Genomic DNA, 23,573 nt, shown 5'->3' with positions numbered 1-23,573 from the left:
AAAGGCGCAACAGAAAAGCAGATCGTGCTGCCTGGGTCACGGGCAGCCAGGGACAGCCTGGAGTCGAACTCAAGCGACGGAGCTGCATCTTCGTGCTTGCCTGAGCTTTAAGGAAACCACCAAAACCCCCCTACTAAAGGAAGACAAGCAAGATCTCAGAGGACTGGAATTGCTCCTTCAAAAGGCAACAGGATTCAGCTCTAGGAGCTATGGGGAAACTCACTTCTAAAGCCAGGCAGAGAACCTGCAGTGAGACAACTGAGGACCTATGTGCATCTCCAAAGATGGAGACAGCTCTGCCAAGGACTGCACAAACTGGGAGGGCTGCGAGGGCAGGGAGACGGGAGGACGAGGCCTGTGCCCCGAGGGAACACGTTCCCAAAGTCTATGGGATCAGGGCCCAGTCTGAGAGAAGGCACAGCACGGAGGAGACCCATTCAAGGGGAACCAGGGAGAACAGGAAGACTGACCCCAGCCCTGTATTCGACGCTGGCCTACTGGGAGGGCGTCACCAACATACGCGCACCCAGTCAGTGTGCGGAAGAGAAGCCAAGTCAGCAGACCCAGACCCCAGCAACTGTACCTCTCTTGCCTTGGGAGAACTCACAAGAAAATATCTAGAGGACCCTCTCGAGGAAAAACCACTTCTAGACCAAAAAAGAAGGAAAAGGTTAAAAGCGGGCAGTGGGGGTGCACCAATTACAGCACCCAGCAGGAGCTTACAAGTGGCAGAGACAACGGCTGCAAAAGCAGCTGGTTAAACAGAAACTCATCCGAGCCTCCCTGACGGAAGAGGGGACAGGAATGAACCAGCACAGCCTGAGGGCAAAGAATGGCAGGTGCACAAGCCGGAGGAGGGGGCACGGGACTGGGGCCCAGGTGCTAACCCCCGACTGGGCCCCCAGCCCCCAGCATGCCAACCACAGTGCCCCGTCAGGAGTCTGCTGCAAACAAGCTCCACCCGAAACCAGCAGGATGAGAAGGAACCACCTTCCCAAAGAGCAGCTTCCAGGACCCTCTGCGAGAGGCGGGGAAGCCACATCCCACATCAGGCACAGGTCTCCAAGTACCCCCATCCGCCACTCCATCCTGAAACAGAGCGGGGCTCCGCTCCGCAGAGGAACGCCTGCCCCACGGGCTCCCTGCAGAAGGGAGGGGACAGACGCGCGGCCACCGCAAGCCTCTCGGAGTCGCTTCCCAAGAGAGGAGGTGGCAGGCGCAGGCGTCTTCTCCTCCGATTCCCCTCTGGACAGGCAACCTCCGACCGTGGAGCTTAGGTCCAGCGGTGAGGACTCCACCTTTTAATGCAGGGGGTGCGGGTTCAATCCCTGGTCAGAGTTTTTTGCCTCATGGCCAAAAAAACAAAACATAAAAAAGACAAAGGCAATACTGTAACATATTCAATGAAAACTTTATTTAAAAAAAAAAAAAGGGCACAGGTCTTAGGCTCAGAACAGCTGGCACAAACTGAAGCTGAAACCAGAGGATGCTCTCTCGGCCCTCCACCCCTCTCTCTGGCAAGTGATGAAATACTGGGAACAGTTCTGCTCAGAATTCATGCCCTGAGGGCTGGGGGGCATGTTTTCCAAATTTGGTGGATGTAAGGTTGATAATGTAATACTCCTACGTGTCAGAATTCTAGATCAAGAGAGACTTGGTGTTGAACTACTGTAACTCCTGAAGCCCCCGGGGAGGCACACACATCCTCGCAGGGAGGGGTGGCGGCCGGGGGGGTGCAGTGCCCAGGCTGGGGCTGCTGGAGCTCCTCAGCTGCACACAGGCACGGAGTCCCTCTCTAACACAAAAGACAAAATAAGGAATCAGGGAGGACTTCAAATTCTCTGCATGTTAACTCACAGCCCAACAAAATCTGATATGGGACTAGAGCTTCCAACTTTCATGTTGTGCCAGGGACTAAATCTCTGAATTTTAAATTTCTCCCTGAGAGTTTTCATAGTAGGAAAGAGCCAATACACAAAAACTTTTTTTTGTTTTGTTTTGTTTTTGTTTTTGTTTTTTCACAAAAACTTTTTAAAGTGATAAATGCATTTCGTCTGTGTGCCAGAAACTAGGTTCTAAGCTTTTTACATGTATTAATGTATTCAACAGCTACAGCACTACTAGGAGGTAGCACTACTATCTGTATTATAAACTGAGCCATAAAAAGGTTAGGTAATCTGGCCAAGATTACTCAGAACCAAGACTTTAATCCAAGTGGGTTTGAGAATTCACTTTATTTACTATATTATACAGGTCTGGGATGGGGCATCCGTACAAGGCTGGAGTTGTGTTTTTAATTGGAATATCTTAATTCTGTTATTCGAGCCTCTTTCAAAGCTCTGGGGAGCTATACTGGACACTCAAAAAGAATCTGGGATGGGAACCATGAGGACATGCACTTTAGGCTCAGGGCACAGAGCGGCTTTGGAGCAGATTACTGACGAATTACTACGGTGCAGCTGAGAGCTTCCCAGGGCAAACCCCACTGTGCACCCCAGTAGTCCCCAAGGAACACAAAAGAGGGCTGGTAAACCGACAGGAGAAGGATCAGCCTCGGAAAGGAAGGTGTATGGCCACAAGCAGTCAGCTCACCTCCGAATCGGGGGTGGGGGGGTAGACAGGAGGCTTAACCACAGATAAGTCCAACGTGTCAAAAGTACAAAACCGAGGAGCCAATGGAATAAGGAAATTAAACAGGGATACTCCTGCCCCTCTGCCCCAGCCTGCCTTCCCCTCAAGGCAGAGGCAGTCACCTATGACTGGGCCAGACAATGAGCCTGTACTGCAGGCAGCGTGACAGGGTGGGGACTATCGGAGGAGCTGGTTTCTTTTCTCCTCTCTACATCCTGGGGAAGGGTGCTTGTCCTGGATTCAAACATCCCTTCCCCAAGAGGAAAAGCAGATGGCCAACAGGCAATGAACAGATCACTGCTAATCATCAGGGGAAAGAAAGCAAATCAAAACCACGGGAGGTATCACCTCACGCCTGTCAGAACGGCTTTCCTCAAGGGACCACAAATCACAAGTGCTGGTGAGGATGCAGAGAAGAGGGAGCCCCTGTGCACTCTAGGTGGGGATGTGAATTGGTGCAGCCGCTCTGCAAAGCCAGGGCTTCCCTGGTGGTTCAGACGGTAAGAAAAATCCACCCGCAGTGCTCGATCCCTGGGCTGGCAAGATCCCCTGCAGGAGCGCACGGGAAACCACTCCAGTGTTCTAGCCTGGAGAATCTCCATGGACAAAAAAGCCTTGTAGGCTACAGTCTGTGGGGTTTCAAAGAGTCAGACACAACCAAGTGACTATCACAGACAACGTGGAAAACAGTCTGGAGGTTTCTCAAAGAACTGAAAAGAGAATTACCATGTGATCCAGCAATTCCTCCCCTGGGTATATATCTAAAATATACAAAAACGCTAATTTAAAAAGATACATGCATCCCAACGTTCCTAGCAGCATTATTTACACCTGTCAAGATATGGAAGCAACGACAGATAAATGGCTAACGGTGGAATACACACGTACAATGGAATACTACTCAGCCACGAAAAGCATGGAATTTTGCCATCTGGAACAACATGGATGGGCTTAGAGATTATTATGTAAGTGAAGTCAGACAAATATGGTGTGGCCTCACGCACATGTAGAATCTAAAAACTACAGCTAACCAGTGAGTCAGACAAAAAAATAAACAGACTCACAGACATAAAGAACAAACCAGTGGTTACCAGTGGGGAGAGGGAAGGAGAGTGGGGTAAGACAGAGGGGGAAGACTGAGAGATATAAACCATTCTGCCACATAAACTAAGCTGCAAGGATACACTGTACAACATAGCATATAGGCACTATTTTAGAACTAGAAATGAAGTATAACCTGTGAATCACTGTATTCAGTGTACACTTGTAACTTACATAACACTGCACATCAACCTTTCCTCAACTTGTAAAGAAGTCCCTTCCAATGGGCCACACCAAGGTCTGCCCTTGGGGACAGGGAGTTAGAACCTCTGACTCTCTCATGACATAGGGGAATGTGGCTTATCAGTAATATAAAGAAGGCATTTTAGTGTTCCAGCTTCTGATTCTTATCCACCAGTCAGAACTCAAGGGGAAAAGTGCTATTTATCGGACATGTTCAAATCTTCTAGCAAAAGCTTCTAGAATATTCAAACACAGTTAATGTTGGCAGGACAACAAAAAAAGATCCATGAACCTCCCTGGTGACGCAGTGCTAGAGAGTCTGGGTGCCAACGCAGGGACACAGGCTCAATCCCTGGGCCAGGAGGACCCTACGTGCCTCAGGGCAGCTAAGCCTGCGCACCACAGCTACTGAGCCAGGGCTCTGGAGTACACGCTCCGCAGCAAGAGGGGCCAGCACCACGAGCGGCCCACTGGCCGCAACGGGAGAGCAGCCTGCGTGCAGCGACGAAGACCCAGCACAGCCCGAAGGAAATTAGCTAACTGCTAAAAAAAAAAGACTCCTTTCATAACTTTGTCAATAGCTGAAACTATACTTTCTTGCTTTTTAAGGTGATTTACTCAGTCCCTAGGGAGGCCTGGCACACTGCAGTTCACGACTGAACAAAAACAATTCAACCCTCAAGCATTTATTTACTACAAGTTATGTGATGAGGCTCTGTGCCAGGTGATAAAATACTGATTAGAACATGACTGCTGCTCCTAAGGTGCTTATAATCTCAGTGAAGGAAAACACACACACCAAAAAACCTTCCAGCATATTATTCTTGCTATGATTGGGGTCTCTCAGATTTTTCAGTAAGGAGCTAGTCATTTTTCCCAGGAGGCAAAAAAGGGACCAAGCAAATGCTGAGTTAATAGAGGGACCAGGAAACTGTTCTAGAACGCTGTTGTGCTCTGCCGAGAGAACAGAGACTTCAGAGTTGCAGGGGCTGATGGGTGGGGCTGGGGGGAGAACGCCCCTGGCTGGGGGGTCAAGGTTATGCCACACCCACACCTCTGGGTATTTTCCTGGGCTCCACCAGGATCCCTCCTGGCTGCTACTCGCCAACCATCTATCTCTTCCCAAATTCCCATCCCACTGAATCATTTTCACTGGAGGCTCCAATGAAAAAAAAAATTTTTTTTTTAACAAAGCAGTTTCTTTGCTTTAAAAGCTGTATTCTGAGGTCGGTAGGTAATGCAATATATTTTCGTAACATACAGTAATAACTCTCCAGAGTTGGACAGCCTAATGTTCTTATGTTTTTTAAAAAAAAGATAATTTTTATCAGGCAAATTAGTGTCAAATTAAAAACATTATGATTCTAACCAGACTGTTAGGAATTCTTAACTATCACATCCAGAAAAGCTGTGTATTTCATTTAACTAATTATGTAAGATCTCAGGAAAACACGGCAGCTACTGAGGCCTTTAACCTTTCCCTGTTTTGATTTTCCAGCTCCAGATCCTCAATCAGACCTTTGCAACTGGTGAGTGAGAAACCCGCCCCTTTCCACTTCTCCATCAAACTGTGGCTGGAGCTGTTCCTGTCTCCTCCCAGCAGAGTTTACAGCTTTCCTTGCCCACGGCCACCCTCACTTGACAGGGATCAGCACCTCGGCGGCGGTGGCGAGGTGCAGGACAACACTTGGGGCAACCCCCCCCCGCCCAGCCTGGCCCCACAGCCCAGCCCACACCTGTCCCACGGCGGGGGCAGGGGGGAGGGTGCAGGGGGCAGGCAGCAGGCCCGGCGGCGTGCCCAAGCCAGCCTGCGCCAGGCTTAACCGGGCAGGAACATCAGGGTTGAGGTACATTAGATACCACCCAGAAGATCCAGAAATAATCTCCCCTTTACACAATCTAGTAACAGGATGCCGTGCCGGGGGAGGATGGCTCCCACCGCACACACACAGGAGAGCTCAGCAAGGAGGTGAGAAAACGTGCCTCTTGGTCCCTGTGCTGAGGCCCTCGTGCCCAGCTCCAACTTTTCACTTCTCTGGTTTCCTGCACTTTCTTAAAATTATGCTGTAACTTCTTATCATCACAATCTCCCTTTGAGAGAATTCAATACGATACCATCTTAGGACACACATACAAAGAAAAAGAACTTTTACTTGGTGGGAACTGTGTGTCATCGGTTTTCCTTTACCTTTAAAGCCTCTCTGTTTCCCATACTGCCTTATAATTCCATCTTTAACAATGAGTATTATTTTACAGTGATTCCAGTAATAATACTTTAACTCTCTGAGACAACGTCATTGTTATAGGGACCTTATATGCCAGATTCTAAGAGAATGCTAATTTTAAGTTCTTTTTTTGCCCAAATAAATCACTCAAATGTTTCTCAAATCTCAATGGCTTGGATCCAAAACAACACTAAAGGAAAATGTTAAAAAAAAAAAATAGAACTTCTTGGGACTTTCCTGGTGGTTAAGACTCTGCGCTTCTACTGCAGGAGACACAAGTGTGATCCGTGGTCTGGGAACCACGATCCCGCACGCCGCATGGCGCAGCCAAAACCCAAAGGAATAAAAACAGAACTTCCTGCTTTTTTGTGAGCCTAACACAACTCTATTTACATATTATATCCCACTATCTACTTTATAGTTATAACCACAGAATGCAGTCTAGCTTATATTCTACCATTTGCTTGCAGACACTTCTACGTAGCATTATAACTGTAATTTGGAACAATGACTTAATATTGTACTACGCTGACACACTTAGATTTATCAAACCCTTTTCCCATGTTTGAGCCTTTAAGCTGTTTCTACTGTTTTTGCCATTATACAAATGCTGCAAAAAATTTTTTTATCTGCATTTATCTTTCCTGGAACATCAATTACGAAGTCAACAATATGAAATCATTACCTGGGGAAAAATTTAAAGCAAACTGAGCCAGGACTGCCGATCCTAGCTGTGTCCTCAACCTCCACCAAGTAACCTAAACTCTAAGACCATTCTACAATTTCTAAAATAAGAATTTTAATACCACCTGCCCTGGTAGTAAATCTGTAGAAGGTCATCTGGTTGATGTGGTGAAAAGGTGAACTCACACAAATCTTAGATATTCTGCCGAGGTGATGTGCTATTTGGGGCTCTTAACTCGGATGCCCACTGACTCATCTACCTATTAAAAACTCTGGGGGCTGCCCTCAATGTACTAACCGCTGAGCTGATGCTGAGATTATAAAAACGAAGAAGAGATGGGCCTGGGCCTGGAGATCCTCGTTGTGGAGCAGGGGAAGGAGGCAGCCCAGGAACCTCAATGTTGCAGCAAGGCTTAAACCACATGCTGAGGGACCAGAGCAGACATTAGCCCGGGGATCTGACAAGGAAGGGATAGCTGAACTGGGTCTCAAAGGATGGAAATAGAAGGAGAACTGGAGTCAGAATGGGAAGAAAGCTTGTGAATGGGGAGACTGCCTGGAGAAAGGGATGGCAAGGGCTCCAGGCATGAGCAGTTTGTGAAATCAAAGCTGAGAAGAGCGAGGGTATCTCTGAGGATGGAGAAGATGCTGGACCTGGGGGATGAAGGGCCCCAGGTGCCAAGCCAGGATGCCTGTGCTAGGTCCTGCAAACAACGGGGACCCAGCGATGCAGTGACCAGGGAGAACAGCTCTGTTTAAGGAGACATCACCAGCCCTGGCAGGTGATGGAGGCAGGAAAGCCTGACCACGGGATGATCCAGGTGCCAAACGCAGATAAGACTGCAATGAAGTGGAACGAACTGGGAATCTCACTTAAGCCCAGTCACAGAGACATCTTGTCCACTAGGAATGCTCACTCGATAAAGGTCAAAAAAATACAAGAGGAGGACCAAAGGAAAAGGCAACCCAACTCTCCGTGTCGGCTGCCTTTCTTCCCCTAGAGCAGACACGCATGTGGAGCAGAGCAGCTGCAATGTATGCCCTCCTGCCCCCTGAACTCAGCCACTGCCAGGGAACTCCCGGCCAGCACCAATTTAGACAGAAGACCAGTCACACAAACACTCCTGGCTTCAGCATCAGAGAGTGAGCCATCTAATCCAATTTGACTGAGCAGGAAAAATGCAAAAGTCAGATACGAACGGACACACACAAAAAGGGCCAGAATGAGCTCAATACTACAAGAAAAATTAGATAACCTAACAATTTTTCATGGGTACCCTAGTTTATTCCACAGGATGAACACAATTTTTTTTTTTTTGTTATTCCAGAAAATAAACTGAGATCTTAAACTCAGGATTCATATTAAGAGGGCAGAATCCATTATAATCTACATGACATTATACATATTCCCACTATTTCCCCACATTCATAGAAATAAGATCATCAGTTCAGTCGCTTAGTTGTGTCCAACTGTTTGCCACTCCATGGACCGCAGCACGCCAGGCCTCCCCATCCATCACCAACTCCTGGAGCTTGATCAAACTCACGTCCCTCAAATCAGTGATGCCATCCAACCGTCTCATCCTCTGTCATCCCCTTCTCCTCCTGCCTTCAATCTTTCCCAGCATCAGGGTCTTTTCCAATGAGTCAGTTCTTCGCATCAGGTGGCCAAAGTATTGGAGTTTCAGCTTCAGCATCAGTCCTTCCAGTGAATATTCAGGATTGACCTCCTTTAGGATGGACTGGTTGATCTCCTGGCAGTCCAAGGGACTCAAAAGATTCTTCTCCAACACCACAGTTCAAACGCATCAATTCTTTGGCACTCAGCTTCCTTTATAGTCCAACTCTCACATCCACACATGATGACTGGAAAAACTAAAGCTTTGACTAGACGGACCTTTGTTGGCAAAGTAATGTCTCTGCTTCTTAATATGCTGTCTAGGTTGGTCTAGCTTTTCTTCCAAAGAGCAAGCGTCTTTTAATTTCATGGCTGCAGTCACCATCTGCAGTGATTTTGGAATCCAAGAACATAAAGTCAATCACTGTTTCCACTGTTTCCCCATCTATTTGCCATGAAGTGATGGGACAAGACCACCTTACCTGCCTCCTGAGAAATCTGTACGCACCTCAAGAGGTAACAGTTAGAACTAGGCACAGAACAACAAAACTAGCTCCACAGTGGGACAGAAGTACGTCAACGCTGTATACCATCACCCTGCTTATTTAACTTATACAAAGAGTACTCTATGCAAAATGCTGGGCTGGAGGAAGCACAAGCTGGAATCAAGATCGCTGAGAAAAATATCGATGACCTTAGATATGCAGAGGACACCACCCTTATGGCAGAAAGCGAAGACGAACTAAAGAGCCTCTTGATGAAAGAGGAGAGTGGAAAAGCTGGCTTAAAGCTCAACGTTCAAATAAGATCACATGGACATATTTTATTTGACCATTTTCCCTAAATGTACGCTCTTTTAAAAAAGGAGGACGGAGTATCAAACAAAACCCTTTTCAGGGTACTTAATTATACTTTGTGAGCTGAGGCTGGGCTCTGTCCTGGGGTTTTACAAATGCTCATTTAACAATCCAGCAGGATATAGTGGGCTCAGTGGAAAGCTCACAGGCTGGAAGCAGACTGAGGGAGATCAGCTTCTGCTTTCACGGATGTAGTTAGTTTTGCCTCCAGTTTGTATTCGTAAATTAAATCTTTTTTTTTTTTTTTTAAATTTCCCTGGTTGTACAGTGTATAAGAATCCGCCTGGGGACATGAGTTTGTCACGAGTTTGATCCCTGATCCGGGAAGATTCCACATGCCTTGGGGCGACTAAGCCTGCTCACCACAACTGCTGGGCCGGGGTGCTGAGACTCCTGAAGCCCATGCACCTAGCGCCCAGGCTCCCCAACCAGAGAGGCCACCAAAACGAGACGCCCGTGTGCCAAACTGAGAGCATCCCTTCCTCACTGCGACCAGAGAAAGCCCGAGTGTGGCAGCAAAGACCCGGCACAGACGGAAAGTAATCTGTTAATTTTAAAAATCAAATGAATCCACGATTTTTAAAATAGCATGATGTAAACTTGATTTTGTAATAGCTGACTACATCTTTTAGCAGCTTGGAAGATAAGACCAAATACCGCCACTCCCTGCAAGTGAGGCAGCGTGTGGTAAGCCACGAGGAAAAGTGAGCCGACGTGTTCTGACTGCATGAAAATTCTAGCTGCTACCTTAGGAAGCAAGTGTAAGTGTGAGCAAAGACCCCGTCTAAAAGACCCAGGACATAATCATTTCTGCCTAAACCTTGCTCTTCAGCTTCTTTCCACCAGGTACGCTTTCCTACTCCATGCTGAAGAAGATGCAGTTGTGAGCAATCCCTCTCACACATCCCAGCCCTCTGAGAGAAGTGACTTCCCCAGCTCAGCACCCACCCCAGATGATGGGTGCTGGACCACAGGAAGGAAGGAGACAAGAACAGGGGACAGAAAGAACATCAAAATAAAGACACTCCTTCCTGAGAAAGGACAGCTGGCAACCTTACATCCATTTAAAACAATACAAAGACATTTTATGTCTGTGGTTCAAATGCAAACATATTGTAATCAGGACTTTTTCTGAGGAATGCCATAATTATTTACATCTAAATTTTGTAGGCTTTTTTGTTTCCAGGTGTAGTAAGCCTTGAAAAAAGACTTTAAAATTTCTTTTTCTGAATCACCATAAAAATGAAAGAAATTTAGTAACTGATTTTTAAGAGAATTTTTTTTATATTTAGGTCTCTGAATACTGGGCTCTAACAAAACATCAGCCACAAAAACTGAGCTTTCTGTGCAAACTCTTGAAGTGCATTCTGCATTGTCATATCACAGGAGCAGGGCCACTGTGCTGCGCTCACTGCTCTAACACTTCCGGGAACATTCGAGAATGATACCTAGCAACTATCTGCTGACTGATGGAGCAGCCTCAGAAAGTGACTCGACTAGACTCACAGATCCCAGCACAGACGAAAAGCAAGGAGAGACTCTACGGCTGAGAATGGAGTCGAAGCCGACAGATTCAAGGAAGAGCTGAGACAACCCAGTGGGGGAAGAGCTGTCTGCTCACCAGAGGTACCGGACCACAGGAAACGCACGTGAGAAGAATGAACTCAGAACCCAAGCTCACATTCCACACTGAAATGAAGTCAAAACGGGCCTGGACGCAGGCCTCACTGGAAGAGACGACCTTTAAACTCTCAGAAGAAAACACAGGAGTAAATCTCCAAAACCTTGAGCCTCACTAGATATGACACCAAAAGCATAAAGGACCAAATAAAAAACAAGTAGACTGGAGTTCATAGAAATTAAAAATACAAAGACAACCTACAGAGTGGGAGAAAATAGTTACAAACTATGACCCCGATCAAAGTCCAATATCTAAGAACACTGACATCTCAACAATAAAGACAAAAAACCCAGTGTGAAAATAGGCAAAGGATTTGAATACACATTTCTCCAAAGAAGATAGACACATTACCAAAAAGCACATGAAAAGATGCTCAACATCATTAGTCATTAGGGAAATGCAAATAAAAACCACATGAGATACCACTTCACGCCCACTAGGATGGCTATAAAAAAACAAAACAAAGAACAGTAAGAAAACAAGCCTTGGCAAAGCCGCAGAGAAACTGGAATCCTCATATATTGCGGTGACATTATAAAACAACGGAACCACGCTGAAGACAGTCTGAGGATTCCCCAAAACGTTAGACACAGAATTATCACGTGAGCCAGCAAGGGTTTACCTCTACATATAAACCAAGAGAGCCGAAGACATGCGTCCACACAAACCTGTCTGTGAACGTTCACGGAAACATTATTCATAATAGCCAAAATAATGAAAATGAATTAAATGTCCACCAACTGATAATGCCTGAAGAAACTGTGGAACATGTCTATACAATAATATAGTATTTGGCAATAAAAAGGAAGGAGAGATTGATGACATGAGTGAAACTTGAAAAGATTTTGCTAAATGAAAGAAGCCAGTCACAAAAGACCACACAATTCATTTACACGAAATGTCCAATGCAGACAAATCTATAGAGTCAGAAAGCACAGTAGTGGCTTCCAGGGACTAAGGCAGTGAAAACGTTCTAAAATTGGGTTGTGAGATCGGGGTGATGGTTGCCCAATTCCCTGAGGGCACTTTAAGTGGCTGAATTGTGTGGGATGCGAATTATATCTTAGTAAGAGCTACTAAATATAAAGAAAAAAAAAAGAGAAAAAAGAAACAAAGAAAAGTTTCATACCAGCTAGAGCAGAAACATAAACCCAGAAAAGCTACTGCGGTGCTGGGCCACAGGGCAGGGAGCAACAGGCACTGCTCCTGATTTTGAGGCGGGGAACCTGCAGCGCCTTCCTGGGCCCCTGACAGCAGGCTCAGGCTGGGCCGGGGAGCGGCAGAAAGCCGAGGCAGGGGGCCCCGTCTTCATGGGCTTCAGTTCCACAGAGGGAAGGAGAGGCTGGGTATGGGGTCATCTCATGGGAAACAAGTCCTCACGGGAAAGAACACAGCTGTACTGAAGTCTGACCAAGGTCCGAACAGAATAGGAGCGGCAGCTAGGTCCCTGGAGCGTCCACGTGAGAAAGGAGGGGTGACGCGCAGGCGCACCAAGGGGACGTGTCTGGGGACGCCGGGGAGGGGCGTCTGGGGACGCGGCAGGACCAGTGGCGGGAGAGGCCGTGAGAGCAGAGGCGGGGGCAGGCCCACGCGGGCGGGGAGGACGGCGCCAGGCTTCCCAGACACAGCCCGTGCCGCTCGGGAAGGGGACTGGAAAGGCCCAAGCAGGCACTGGGGACCAGGGAAGGGGCTGCTGCGCCGCCTAGATGAGGAAGGCCCGGATGTGGGGAAGGGCAGAGGGCGTCAAAGCAAGGATGGGCTCTGCCAGGCAGAGCAGATGACAGGCAAGCTCTCACCGAACCAAGGCCTCTCTCTGAGGCCCCTAATAACCGTGTATCCTTAAATCAACTCCGTTAACTGAGGAAATCTGAACACCCGCCTTGCTTTTAATGCTTTTGTCACCACTAACACGGCACCAGGCATTCAGAGCTCTCACTCGCAGTCAGCAGAGAAACCTGGCCCATCTCAGCTCCCCCATCTCCTGCCACCAAAGGACAGCCCCAAGATAAGGCTGAAAGGGCTCACAGGAAAAGCCCTCGCTGTCAGCACGTGCAAACTGAACTTTCTCTAGGCCTCCCAAGCCGTTACAGAATGCAGGTCAGATCGGCGCAGTCTCTGGCCTAAAACCTTTCAGTACAGTCCACTGGTTTGGGGACTTGAAGCAAATCCAAATTTGCAAATTAAATCTCCCTTACAATTCTGAGGAAGGGCTATTTCATTTTATAAAAAATGAAAATAGTAGTAATATTTTAAATCCCTAAGAATAACATATTTGGTGGCAAAGCGCCCAGACATTACATTACGGGTAAATTAATTTTTTTTGTCTCCCTACTGGAATGAGAACTCCATTGAGACAGAAGTGCCAGACCAATACCTGGCCGAGGGCAGAGGCTCGGTGAGGCAGATGGTGAAGGAAAGCCTGGATAGCAACCTACAGAAGTCCCAGCAGTGGGCTTTATTTACTCACTAGAAGAAAGAGTAGTAAGTAAGTAGTAGCAGTAAGAAAGTAGTAGTAAGTAGTATATAAGTAGTAACATATATTCATAATATGTTGAGTCAAGAGCTTTTGGAATGTCAACAGTTATCCACACAAAGAAATATAAATAATCAAAGGGAAAAATGGACAACCCTATAAGCTATCCATGAAATATACATTAAAAGAATTTTAAGGTACCATTACATATACCTCCTAAGACACGGAAAACCTTTCTTTCTGGTGAGCCACACCCAGGCAGGACTGGAGGCAGGTGGGGAGGGAAGATATTTGCAGGAATGTCATTAGTGGCGACCAGGGAGGGTCTGGCTTCCTGAAAAGCACTCTGGCAATATTAACAAGCTGTACAGAATAGTGCACGGTCTTTAACTACAGAATCCTTTTTACAAAATACACCCCAACGAAATAGGTAGTCCAAAAGAAAAACAAAGAAAGCCGTAAAATATGTACACTCTCTGATGACAATAATGAAAACTGGACACCCTGCAGGTGACCAACAGGACTAACCAAACTATGAAATATCAACACCAGGAACCACACAGCCATTACAAAGACGGATACGGACTCCTCTGACACTTTACACACGTATGTTATTTCCGTATGTACCAGGATTTTTCCCAAAAGCAGAACGTGTTAAAAATCCCAATTCTGGCTATGTAAAAAGGGCTGTTTGTCCTCTTCATCAGACACCAAAATGTAGAGGCTACAAAGGTGGGTGTTTTACCAGCATTCAAAATCAAGGTACTACTAAAATCACCTGTGTTTGAGAAAGCTGAACACTCTGAACCTGTGGAAGCAGAAAGTAAGCATTCGGAAGCTGCTCTGCAGACCCTTTCGCAGAGATTCTGCGAGTACCAATTCCAGATACCTACAGAAAAAGAAAACAAAACAAACAAACAAAAAAAAACTGAGTTTCGAAACACATTTGAGACAACACTGAAATACTTTTCCAAAGGAAATTTGTGTTCATCAACTTGGCCTTCAAGACTATTTATCCAATTACTATACTTATCTTTGTCTACTTAAAAAACTGCAACAAAAGTTGCTATATTTAAGCTGAGTGTTTCTCACTGTAGCAAATCTTTACAGAAATAGACAGCTTTTCTGATATGGGACAAAAGTTTAATGGAATTCAGTTAGACTTAGCCACAAAAATGCTAGATCTTGGCACTTAAAGATGTCACAGATACTACTTAAGATAAAGATTTCTGTTTTTGTGAACAAAAAGACTGCTGTCCCTTGCCACCCCCACCCCCTCCGCCCCAACCCGCGCTTTGCTAGAACAGGGAACCCCTGAGGACTGGCCTCCAAGCCCACAACCCTCGCCCAACAAGCAGAAACACTCCTGAGCCCAGGAGAGGAGGGGGCAAAATCCCCAGAGGCGCTCCCAGCTCCCAGCCCTGGACTGCTTGAGGTGGAGGGCATGAGCTTTGAAACCCCACTATATTTTACACTAGAAACTGTACAGCGCATTTCTCTGTTTCGTTCCAATACCTTCCAAGATCCAAGGTGCGCTCCAGCCCGGCACTCTGCAGGATGGACGGCGGCCCACGAGCAGTGGAAGGAGGCAGGCTGCTGAGCTGAACACCAACTAAGCAGCCTTACGTGTGAATGACACAAACCAGCTGGCAACATTTCCAAAAGGCTTTTCCTTTAATTTCCAAACACCTTCATTACATCAACAGCCAAATTATATGACCAAAAGAAAAACCTACTTACATGATAAGAGAGGACTCCGTGTGAGGAGGTATTAATAAATAAAGAACTTTCAATGCTTCCTTCTTCAGTGGGTAAGAAAATAATTCTGAAGGAAGTTTTCCCCATTGCTGGAATTACCTGAAAGAAAGGCACTTCATTAGCCACTTGAAATGGCCCTTCTTTGACAAATTATCTTACACAGATTTTTTTTTTTTTTTACAATTCCAGATATTGCCATATTCTTGCACCCTTGATTTATACATATCATGGATCCCTGAGAACGTCCAAACAGACCATCACCAAAAATCTAACAGAAAATATCAAAAACACCGTGAACCTAGGGCAAGACCGCTCTCAGCCCAGCCGGAGTCACGTGTCCCACACTTTTCTCTTCCCTGCTCTTCCTCCTCCTCGTGTTCAAGAGCCAGTATCTACACGGTTCTACCTTAAGTAAACAGAACCACCAGTGTTCAAACATGCTGCTGCTTAATAAAAGCCAGGGACAGCATTCATCTGGACAGACTGCGATGAACAAGATACCAGGCTCCCCCTTACACCACTTCCTGAGTCCCAGTATTGTTTTTAAGAAGTGGGTATCGCATAGGCATAGTAAGGAAAATAAATAAGCTCTACTAGTAACCTGGATTGTCATTAAAAATTAAAGGTAAATTGAATTACTAAAATTAAACCTATTGGAAGACTAGGTTTGGAGCTCTGCGTTGATGCAAATGAGCTTCACAAGGAACCACTCACCCTCTCTCAGTCCTATACTAAGAAAACAGTCTAGTAGCCTGGCCAGCTAGAAAGATCACCGCTATAAACTTGACTAGTTACTACATGCTTCAGCATTTGTAGTCGTCATGAGACAAGCAATATTAAGTTTCTCTAACTACGAAAAAGTCATATTGAATATACATGCATTTCTTTCCACATGAGGATCAACAGCCACAAAATTATGAATCTGAACAACTGAAAAAATAAATGCTAAAGCAAACACACAGAAGGAAAGAGCTTGGGTAGCAGAAAACGGAGAGACAAGCAGCAGAAAGTAAAAAAACTGCAGGCCAAAGAAAGCAAGAAAAGCTGGCAGCCCGCCACAGCGTAGCTTCCAAGAGCTGGTCCACACTCACCCTGCAGTGAACAGGAGGCACGTGGAAATGTCTCGCGGCTGTAAACACGGAATTCACTACAACCTCACTCTCCCTGCTTGGGTTATAAGCATAGAGAATCTTTGCTGCAGGCTGTCCCAGGAACCTAGGAGGGGAAAGAGAAGAAAATGCAAGGGACTGTATGGTTATAAACAAAATAGCTATCCATTCACCCACCCATCAATACATAAATACATACATATACACACTCTAACACAGAAAGCTGTTGATCTTCATTACAAAGTTAAAAACAATCCTATTGCTAATTCTATCCACAAAGAGTCCAAAAAACTTTTTAAGACTGTTATGCCAACCCACAGCAGCACCCCACTGATTTTTGTTTTAGAATTCAACCCTTCTAGGCCATTAAACAGGCTTCCCAGGTGACGCTAGTGGTAAAAAAACCTGCCTTCCAACGCAGGAGACATAAGAGACTGGAGTTCAATCCCTGAGTCAGGAAGTTCCCCTGGAGGAGGGCAGAGCAACCCACTCCAGTATTCTTGCTTGGAAAACCCCACAGACAGAGAAGCCTGGCCGGCTACGGTCCAAAGTCGCAAAGAGTCAGACACGACTGAAGCGACTTAGCATGCACAGGCTGTTAAGTGCTTGCAAAAAACACCCGGAGGGATCTAGGTACCTGTCTGACATGGGTCTCTAATTTGAATGAAAATATATTTAGAAAAGAAACTGTACTCACAGAAAAATCCAATCTTCTTAGGGTTCATTTACTGAGTAATAAATTTAAATAGACTTTCGGGGGGAATGGATTTTAACTAGCAAGGAGACTTCATTAAGTCTTATAAAAGGAAACTTAATCATTAAACACCATTCTTCTGAGGAAAATGAAAACTCTACAGCACTTTCTAGCTTTGGCTCTCATCCATTTAAATCATGAGTCTTTCAGAAAACTCTAATGAAAGCTTTGGCTCCTCCATCCAAAATATGCGCACAAAAGTTTTATATATACTTTCAAAACTTTCCATGACCCTCGCAGTAAGAGTTTCTGTTCTTCAGCAAATACCCTAATCGGGAGGCCTTGATGCCAAATCTTTTCAGCAAGGATCTCTGTCTACAAGGCGGGCTCTCACAAACAACTGCAAGAGGGAAGGGACTGGTTTCTGGCCCACCTACCTGGAGCTACCTGCAACATTTCCTGGAATCATTTACTCTGATCCCTACCACCCAATACCAAATTCACTCTAGTTAAGTGTTGTGATAAATAGATAGCCAGAAAAAACTTCACCGAAGTCATCTCTCTAGTTTTAACACCCTCAGTGGCAGAGACCCAAATAGACAGTTCTCATGAGTATGGCCCAGAAATAAAACTATATTTCTAAATTCAGCAAAAAATCATCTACACTATATTTGTGTGTCTCTGATTTCGTTCCAATTTCTCTGACATTAAAAATGTGTGCTTTAGGAAAAATTAAATGCATACTTTTTCTCTTACAAACAATGTGGTTTCCAAAATACTGTATTCGCCATCAATTCCTTAAAGTTTTTCTTTCAACTTTTCCTCCTACTTTTCATCACAAGTCTTAACTGAAGGCTTAATATATCCAATATGTATTTTAAAAGTCCTTAACAACCAGTAACAAATAAAATATATATCAGTGTGATTAAAACTTTGATTTTTTTTAGAGTGTTCTTAAATAATACAACTAAAAATTTTCTATACTATCATACATAGCAGGTCATCTCAGAAAGCCCTAGCTCAGGAGTACTGGGCTCATATCTGCCTTTTTCCTCAATTAAATTAAGTGAAAACTTCCATGATTTTAGGTTTTTCAGTGAATAATATGAATCAATCAGCAAAGTTACTAATACTTATCTCATTCACATTGTTGCAATACAAGATTTTTAGTTTCAAAAGACAGGAATGTCTCCCAGAGCAACACAAAACTGCCATGTTGCAGAGACCAGAGGCTATGTCCCCCAGAATCCTCACCAGACCTAACAGAAAACGCTGGCCAAAACCTAGTTACCACTGTGCTATTTTTATCCTATTTTTTTTTAACTCTATTTTTAAAAGTGTCATGAGGATAAGAATTTCCTTCACGAGTGACAACTGGAAGATACTCTATTAATTTAATACTACAAAAGAATGATTAAAATTTCTTATGAATGATTAGCACTTTTAATCTCAGGACCAGAAGAATATTAGCCCTTAAAATAAACCCTAAGAAGCAGGCAGAGGGTAACAGAGTAACATGATCCTGATTCTGTATCCTAGAGAGAAACTAGAGCTGTGAGAAGGGATGAGGTTTGCTCAAGGTCAACGTCAAAATAAACAATAGCAAAACTTGACCCAGGGCAGAAATGAAATGAGAACGTGCTGGTTAAAGTGTGTCTAATGCCTATAAATTGGGCCATTTGTTAGGAGTAAGATAAAACCTGACTAATTTGGGGGGCTGTATTTTGTTATCACTGAATGACTGTTTTACACTTTAGCAAAAAATAATGTTCCCATAACCATATCCCAGATCTCAGTTATGAGAAAACAGCATAGAGCATAGTGGCTTAGAAATCAAAGCCACTTCTAGTGAAATAACCAATAACCTTGGAAAAAAATGCATTATTTCTCAGCCCAAATATATGAGCATCTATAGTACATGCTCAAATATATAGAGATATTTGGAAATAATTCTCTCTTTTTCAGGTAACACCTATCTCCACTGTCCTTCCAGGATTGATATAAGATTCAACTCACAAGAGATAAGATTGCATTTTAGAAGTGTAAACCACTATATAAACAAAACTGAATCATCCAAAGGTGATTCAAGTCTAAAACTTAGTAACCTTTTAAACATTTCTTTTCAACGTGACTTACCGCTATCAGAACCAGGAACTGATGTGCAGAGCTAAGTAACATATGGGCACTGACTGCAGGATTTTTATATTGACAGAGTAAATATACTACAGACAGCCAGTGTCCTATGAACTGGAATTGCTATCACAGCCTAACTGTATTTACTGCTATCCCTCTGATATCTACCAATCTATAATATACAAGTAGGTCCTGCATTACGAGTTCTCTTAACCATACTTTTGACAGAAGTAAAATAATCTCTTGGAAATTGAAACTGATGAGGTTTTATTATAAAATCTCATTCTCTACTTAAGAGTAAAAATATAAAAATTCAAAAACAAAAAAGGCAGATGCCCAGAATCTTGTAAATACAGCGAGTTCCCCTTGTACTTTCATCACGTCTTCCTTTTACACACTCTCCTTAAAAAGTTCAACAATGTACTTCTAAATTTAAAATTCATTCTTCTTCACTGCAGCTCTGATCGTCTGCCGATCAGAAGGAAATGGAAAGAAGGAAGCCAGATGGATGAAGGAGGACACGCCAGGCGAGCACCGCTAACTCACCCCAGATGCTCTCCTAGCACCACGGTTATTTCACTCACATAACTTTTTTTGCAACTCAGAAAAGTCCTCCATAAAACTGATGTTGCAGGGTGCTGAAACTAGCAGAGTTCAATCCTAGAACACTCTTTTACTTTCACCTTGAAACTCTATTAACACGAAACTGAATCTATTCAGCACAGCAAAATTCTACGTCCAGTGAGCCTAACACTTCCCCTCTTAACTCCACTGCAACATGAGGCCTGGAGTGCCCTCCTGAGAACAACCGCATCCTTCTCTTCCTTGATTTCTGAGTTCCCAAACCAGTCCCTCACCTGACACTCAGGTCACCTCCTTCATCTTGTGGTTCTCAGCAAGATGTACTGAAAGGGACTACCGCTTCCACGCTGTCTTCCCCACCTGTTCCCAAAACCCCAATCTCACTAACCAGTGCATGTCCAGTTTTGAATCCCAAGGCACAAGGAGGACTAAAAACAAGTGAATAAGTGAATCTAATTTTAAAAATTCAGCAACCATTGATACGTAGAGTTTTTCATTGAAAAAAAATAGCCTGCTTTGTTTCAGAAAAACAAGGATGTAATACCACAGACTTAAATTATAACACATATTTATTAAAACCTATAGAAAGGACTAAAACAACTCTCATACTCTCCTTTTCACAAAAAAGTTCCTTCCAACAAGTTCTAGGAACAGCATCTCTTTATATTATCTATTTAAAATATATTTAGTATCATACATATATAAAAAATATCCTGAAAGCAAACAGTATTAGTAATAAATAGCTAAAAATTATAAGGAGAAAATACTTACTGAACTCCAAAATCTAGAACTGATGGCTGAAAATGTAAGCCTTTTCCACTAAATAGCTTGTCTGAGAAGCTAGAAAGAAAAGAAAACACAGATTAACTTTTGTCTGTTGTATGCTTCTGTTGAATGCCGAGTTAAGAGGCTATATACTTAGACTGATAGCTCTCATGAGATATAATTTTACTCCCTAAAACATGAGTTTGAGCTAGATCTTAAATGATAAAATGTTAACAGTTAAATTATTTGAAGTCTAATAAAATTCTACAGCTGCGAAAATTTAAGTCGCCAACGTTTGTCTGACTCTCTTGCTACCCCACAGACTGTAGCCCACCAGGCTCCTCTGTCCATGGAATTTTCCAGCAAAAATACTGGAGCGGGGGGGATCTTCCCGGCCAACCAGAGTGTCCTGCTGCACTGGCAGGAGGATTCTCCTGATGCCACTGAGCCGCCGGGGAAGCCCAGGGTACTCTTAGATTGTGGTTAATGCACAGCTTTTATAAGCATTCAGATAAAAAACGGGGATGGAGTTGATCCTGAGTGGGCTTCATTTCAGGATGAATTCAGGAAACATACCTATTTTCACAAGCCCCAAATCAGGAAAAAACACAGGGATGGGAGTTGAGGGTGGGGGCTGGAGAGGGAAGGAGCTCTGCCCTCTACTTTCATCAGACTAGTTATACCAGGAAAAGGACTGGGAGTAAGGGTTGCCCCTTCAGACTGAAACCATCACCAAGTCTGTATCTTTAAGATTAACAAAGCAATAAAATATCACACAGCAGGTCATATTTTCAGCAGTTGTTAATCATTATTATGATTTCATTTTCCTTCAGAATCAAAAACCAGAAATTAATATACCCCCAAAGATGCATTAAAAATAAGCCACAATGATATATATGAATAAAGACATATAAAAACTACATACAAATATATAATATATATCATATAAAATATATGTGTCTATCAAGAAACTATTAACTGTCATATACCTTTTTAAGTAATTTTTTTTAATCCATTTTAAATCTAGCAGTGTGTATACGTTAATCCCAAACTCCCAATCTATCCCTGCCCACAACCTTCCCCTCTGGTATCCATAACTGTGCTCTGTGAGTCTGCTTCTGTTTCGTAAATATTAATAAGTCCATTTGTATCCTTTTTTTTAAGATTCCCCATATATCATATATTTGTGTTTCTCTGACTTACTTCAGAGTCATGCAAGATCTTAAAATCCAGGTATTCCAAAAATACTTAATTTAGAGAAGCTCCTAAGTGCAGTATACACAGCTGTTTTCAAAGAGACAAGTTTTCCCAAATAACAATCTTTCCATTTCCTCCTCCCACAAGTAGCCCTGCGCCAAGCAGGATCCAGAGCCTGGCGGAGTGGACATTTGAGCTCCACAGCTGCCGGCCCGCAGAACTGCTGTGCCCCGCAGCAGGCCGGCTCCCGGCTGTCTTGAAGGTGCAACAGTGCAGAGACCAGAGAGCCCATCCAAACCCTCACCTCACACGGAGCATCCTGCCTGCAGCCTCTCCTCCTCCCCTTTCCTGACTGCACCTAAGCTTCCCTTCCTCCACCCTCGCTCCTTAGAATCCCATCTGTCCTCTCATCTGTGTCTCCTTTACTCCACATCTAGCATCATCTTTATTAATAATAAAGGTGGCACTTCAGTTTCCCACCTGCCAACTTCCTTCCTTGTGTCCGCGTCAGGCAGTCACAGGTACGCTATTTCCTGGGCGCTCTCACACCCTAAAAGGCCAAGACTAACTCCATGATTTGCTTGCAAAAACAGGCCACAAACACACCCAGCTGCCTCCAGAAATGTTTTGAAAAGCCACCGGAGGCCAATGGTCATAAAGAGTTGCCAACATCAGAGGCACCACAGTCAGCCCCTCTACAGACCGAGCTGGCCAGGGCTCAGCATTCCAGAAAGAAAAGAAAGCAGGCAACTTCACATGCCGAAAACTACCTTAGAAAAGTCAGGCTGATGTATTAGCAAAAAGTGAAAGAGTCAATGACAGTCCACCTCACGCCTCGTATACTGAAGGTGAATTTATCGTCAGATTTCACACACAACTTCGGAATGAAGACGAGCTTTGGAGGACTTAAGTAATTCACCCAAGATCACATAGCTACTAAGAGGAAGAGCCAAAACTCCAATGCAAATCTGTCTGGGTCAAAAACATGAACCCTGTTCAGAGTTCAAGTCTATCCAAGTTCTTGTGACCTACCCAAGGAACCAAGGTAGTTCCTCTGCCAGGAGAGGAAGCAGCTTTGGAGCCGTCACGATCTAGTACTGAACAAACTGCTCACTTAGCACCTGCAATATGAAAATGACAACAGGATCTGCCTTATAGTTTTCAGGAGGTTAAAATGAAAGAATGATGTCTTTGCGTCACGCCTGGCACATAACGCAATACCTATCAGATCGTGTTACTAAGAGGATGACTCTCGTCTAACAGAAAAAGCAATGGCAACAGGTGGAGAGGCCAGCTGAGCTTGGAGCAGAGCTGACCCTAGGATTTAGAAGTCCCAAATGGAGCAGCATTGACTACCTGTGAATAGACCGAGTGAAACAGAAACCCGGGCTGTCTTATGCCACAACAGAGTGTACTAAAGCTCACAATTGGGAAGTTCTTTATGCTCAGTGAAAGTCAGACATTTAAGGGTCAACCTGAAGCGAAAGGGTAGAAACAGCCACAATTTCTCCAGCTTCAAAGAAGTCAGAGATCTTAGAATGGAGAAATAAAACCATGTCAGTATTTCTTCTAAAAGTCACAGAACAGATACATCTTTCTCCTTTGGTCAGTTTTAGCTCAACTTACTTTTACAGTCTAGAAACTGGATTAAGTCACACAAGGAGAGTGTGTAAAAGGAGTGCCCACTTGGCACCTTCAGCAGGGGCAGGCACAGGGCCAGAATAGGACAGTGACAGCAACCGAGGCAAGGCTCTGGGTGTAGGGACCCCCTTGCCCCCCCCCCACTTTTTCTGCAGACGCCCACCTCCTGTAAAGAGCCATGCCTTCCTCAGCTGCAGGACACGTGGGCAAGGAATTCCACACACGCTTTTCTGAAAGAGTG

General features: G+C 44.4%; 1 protein-coding gene across 1 annotated transcript in view; it reads right to left on the bottom strand.

Annotated features, from left to right (window-relative positions):
• The window catches only part of KIAA0922 (KIAA0922 ortholog), a 172,919-nt gene that overhangs the window by 62,431 nt on the left and 86,915 nt on the right, over window positions 1–23,573 (bottom strand). The window contains exons 4-7 of the mRNA XM_018061620.1: window positions 20,501–20,569; window positions 16,303–16,426; window positions 15,194–15,310; window positions 14,232–14,342 (exon numbers count right to left, since the gene is read on the bottom strand). Coding sequence (XP_017917109.1) covers window positions 14,232–14,342; window positions 15,194–15,310; window positions 16,303–16,426; window positions 20,501–20,569 — 421 coding nt within the window. The remainder of the gene's footprint in view (window positions 1–14,231; window positions 14,343–15,193; window positions 15,311–16,302; window positions 16,427–20,500; window positions 20,570–23,573) is intronic.

This window comes from Capra hircus, chromosome 17 (genome assembly GCF_001704415.2).
Source record: "Capra hircus breed San Clemente chromosome 17, ASM170441v1, whole genome shotgun sequence".
Taxonomy (NCBI): domain Eukaryota; kingdom Metazoa; phylum Chordata; class Mammalia; order Artiodactyla; family Bovidae; genus Capra; species Capra hircus.
This window is presented reverse-complemented; position numbering and strand designations above follow the sequence as displayed.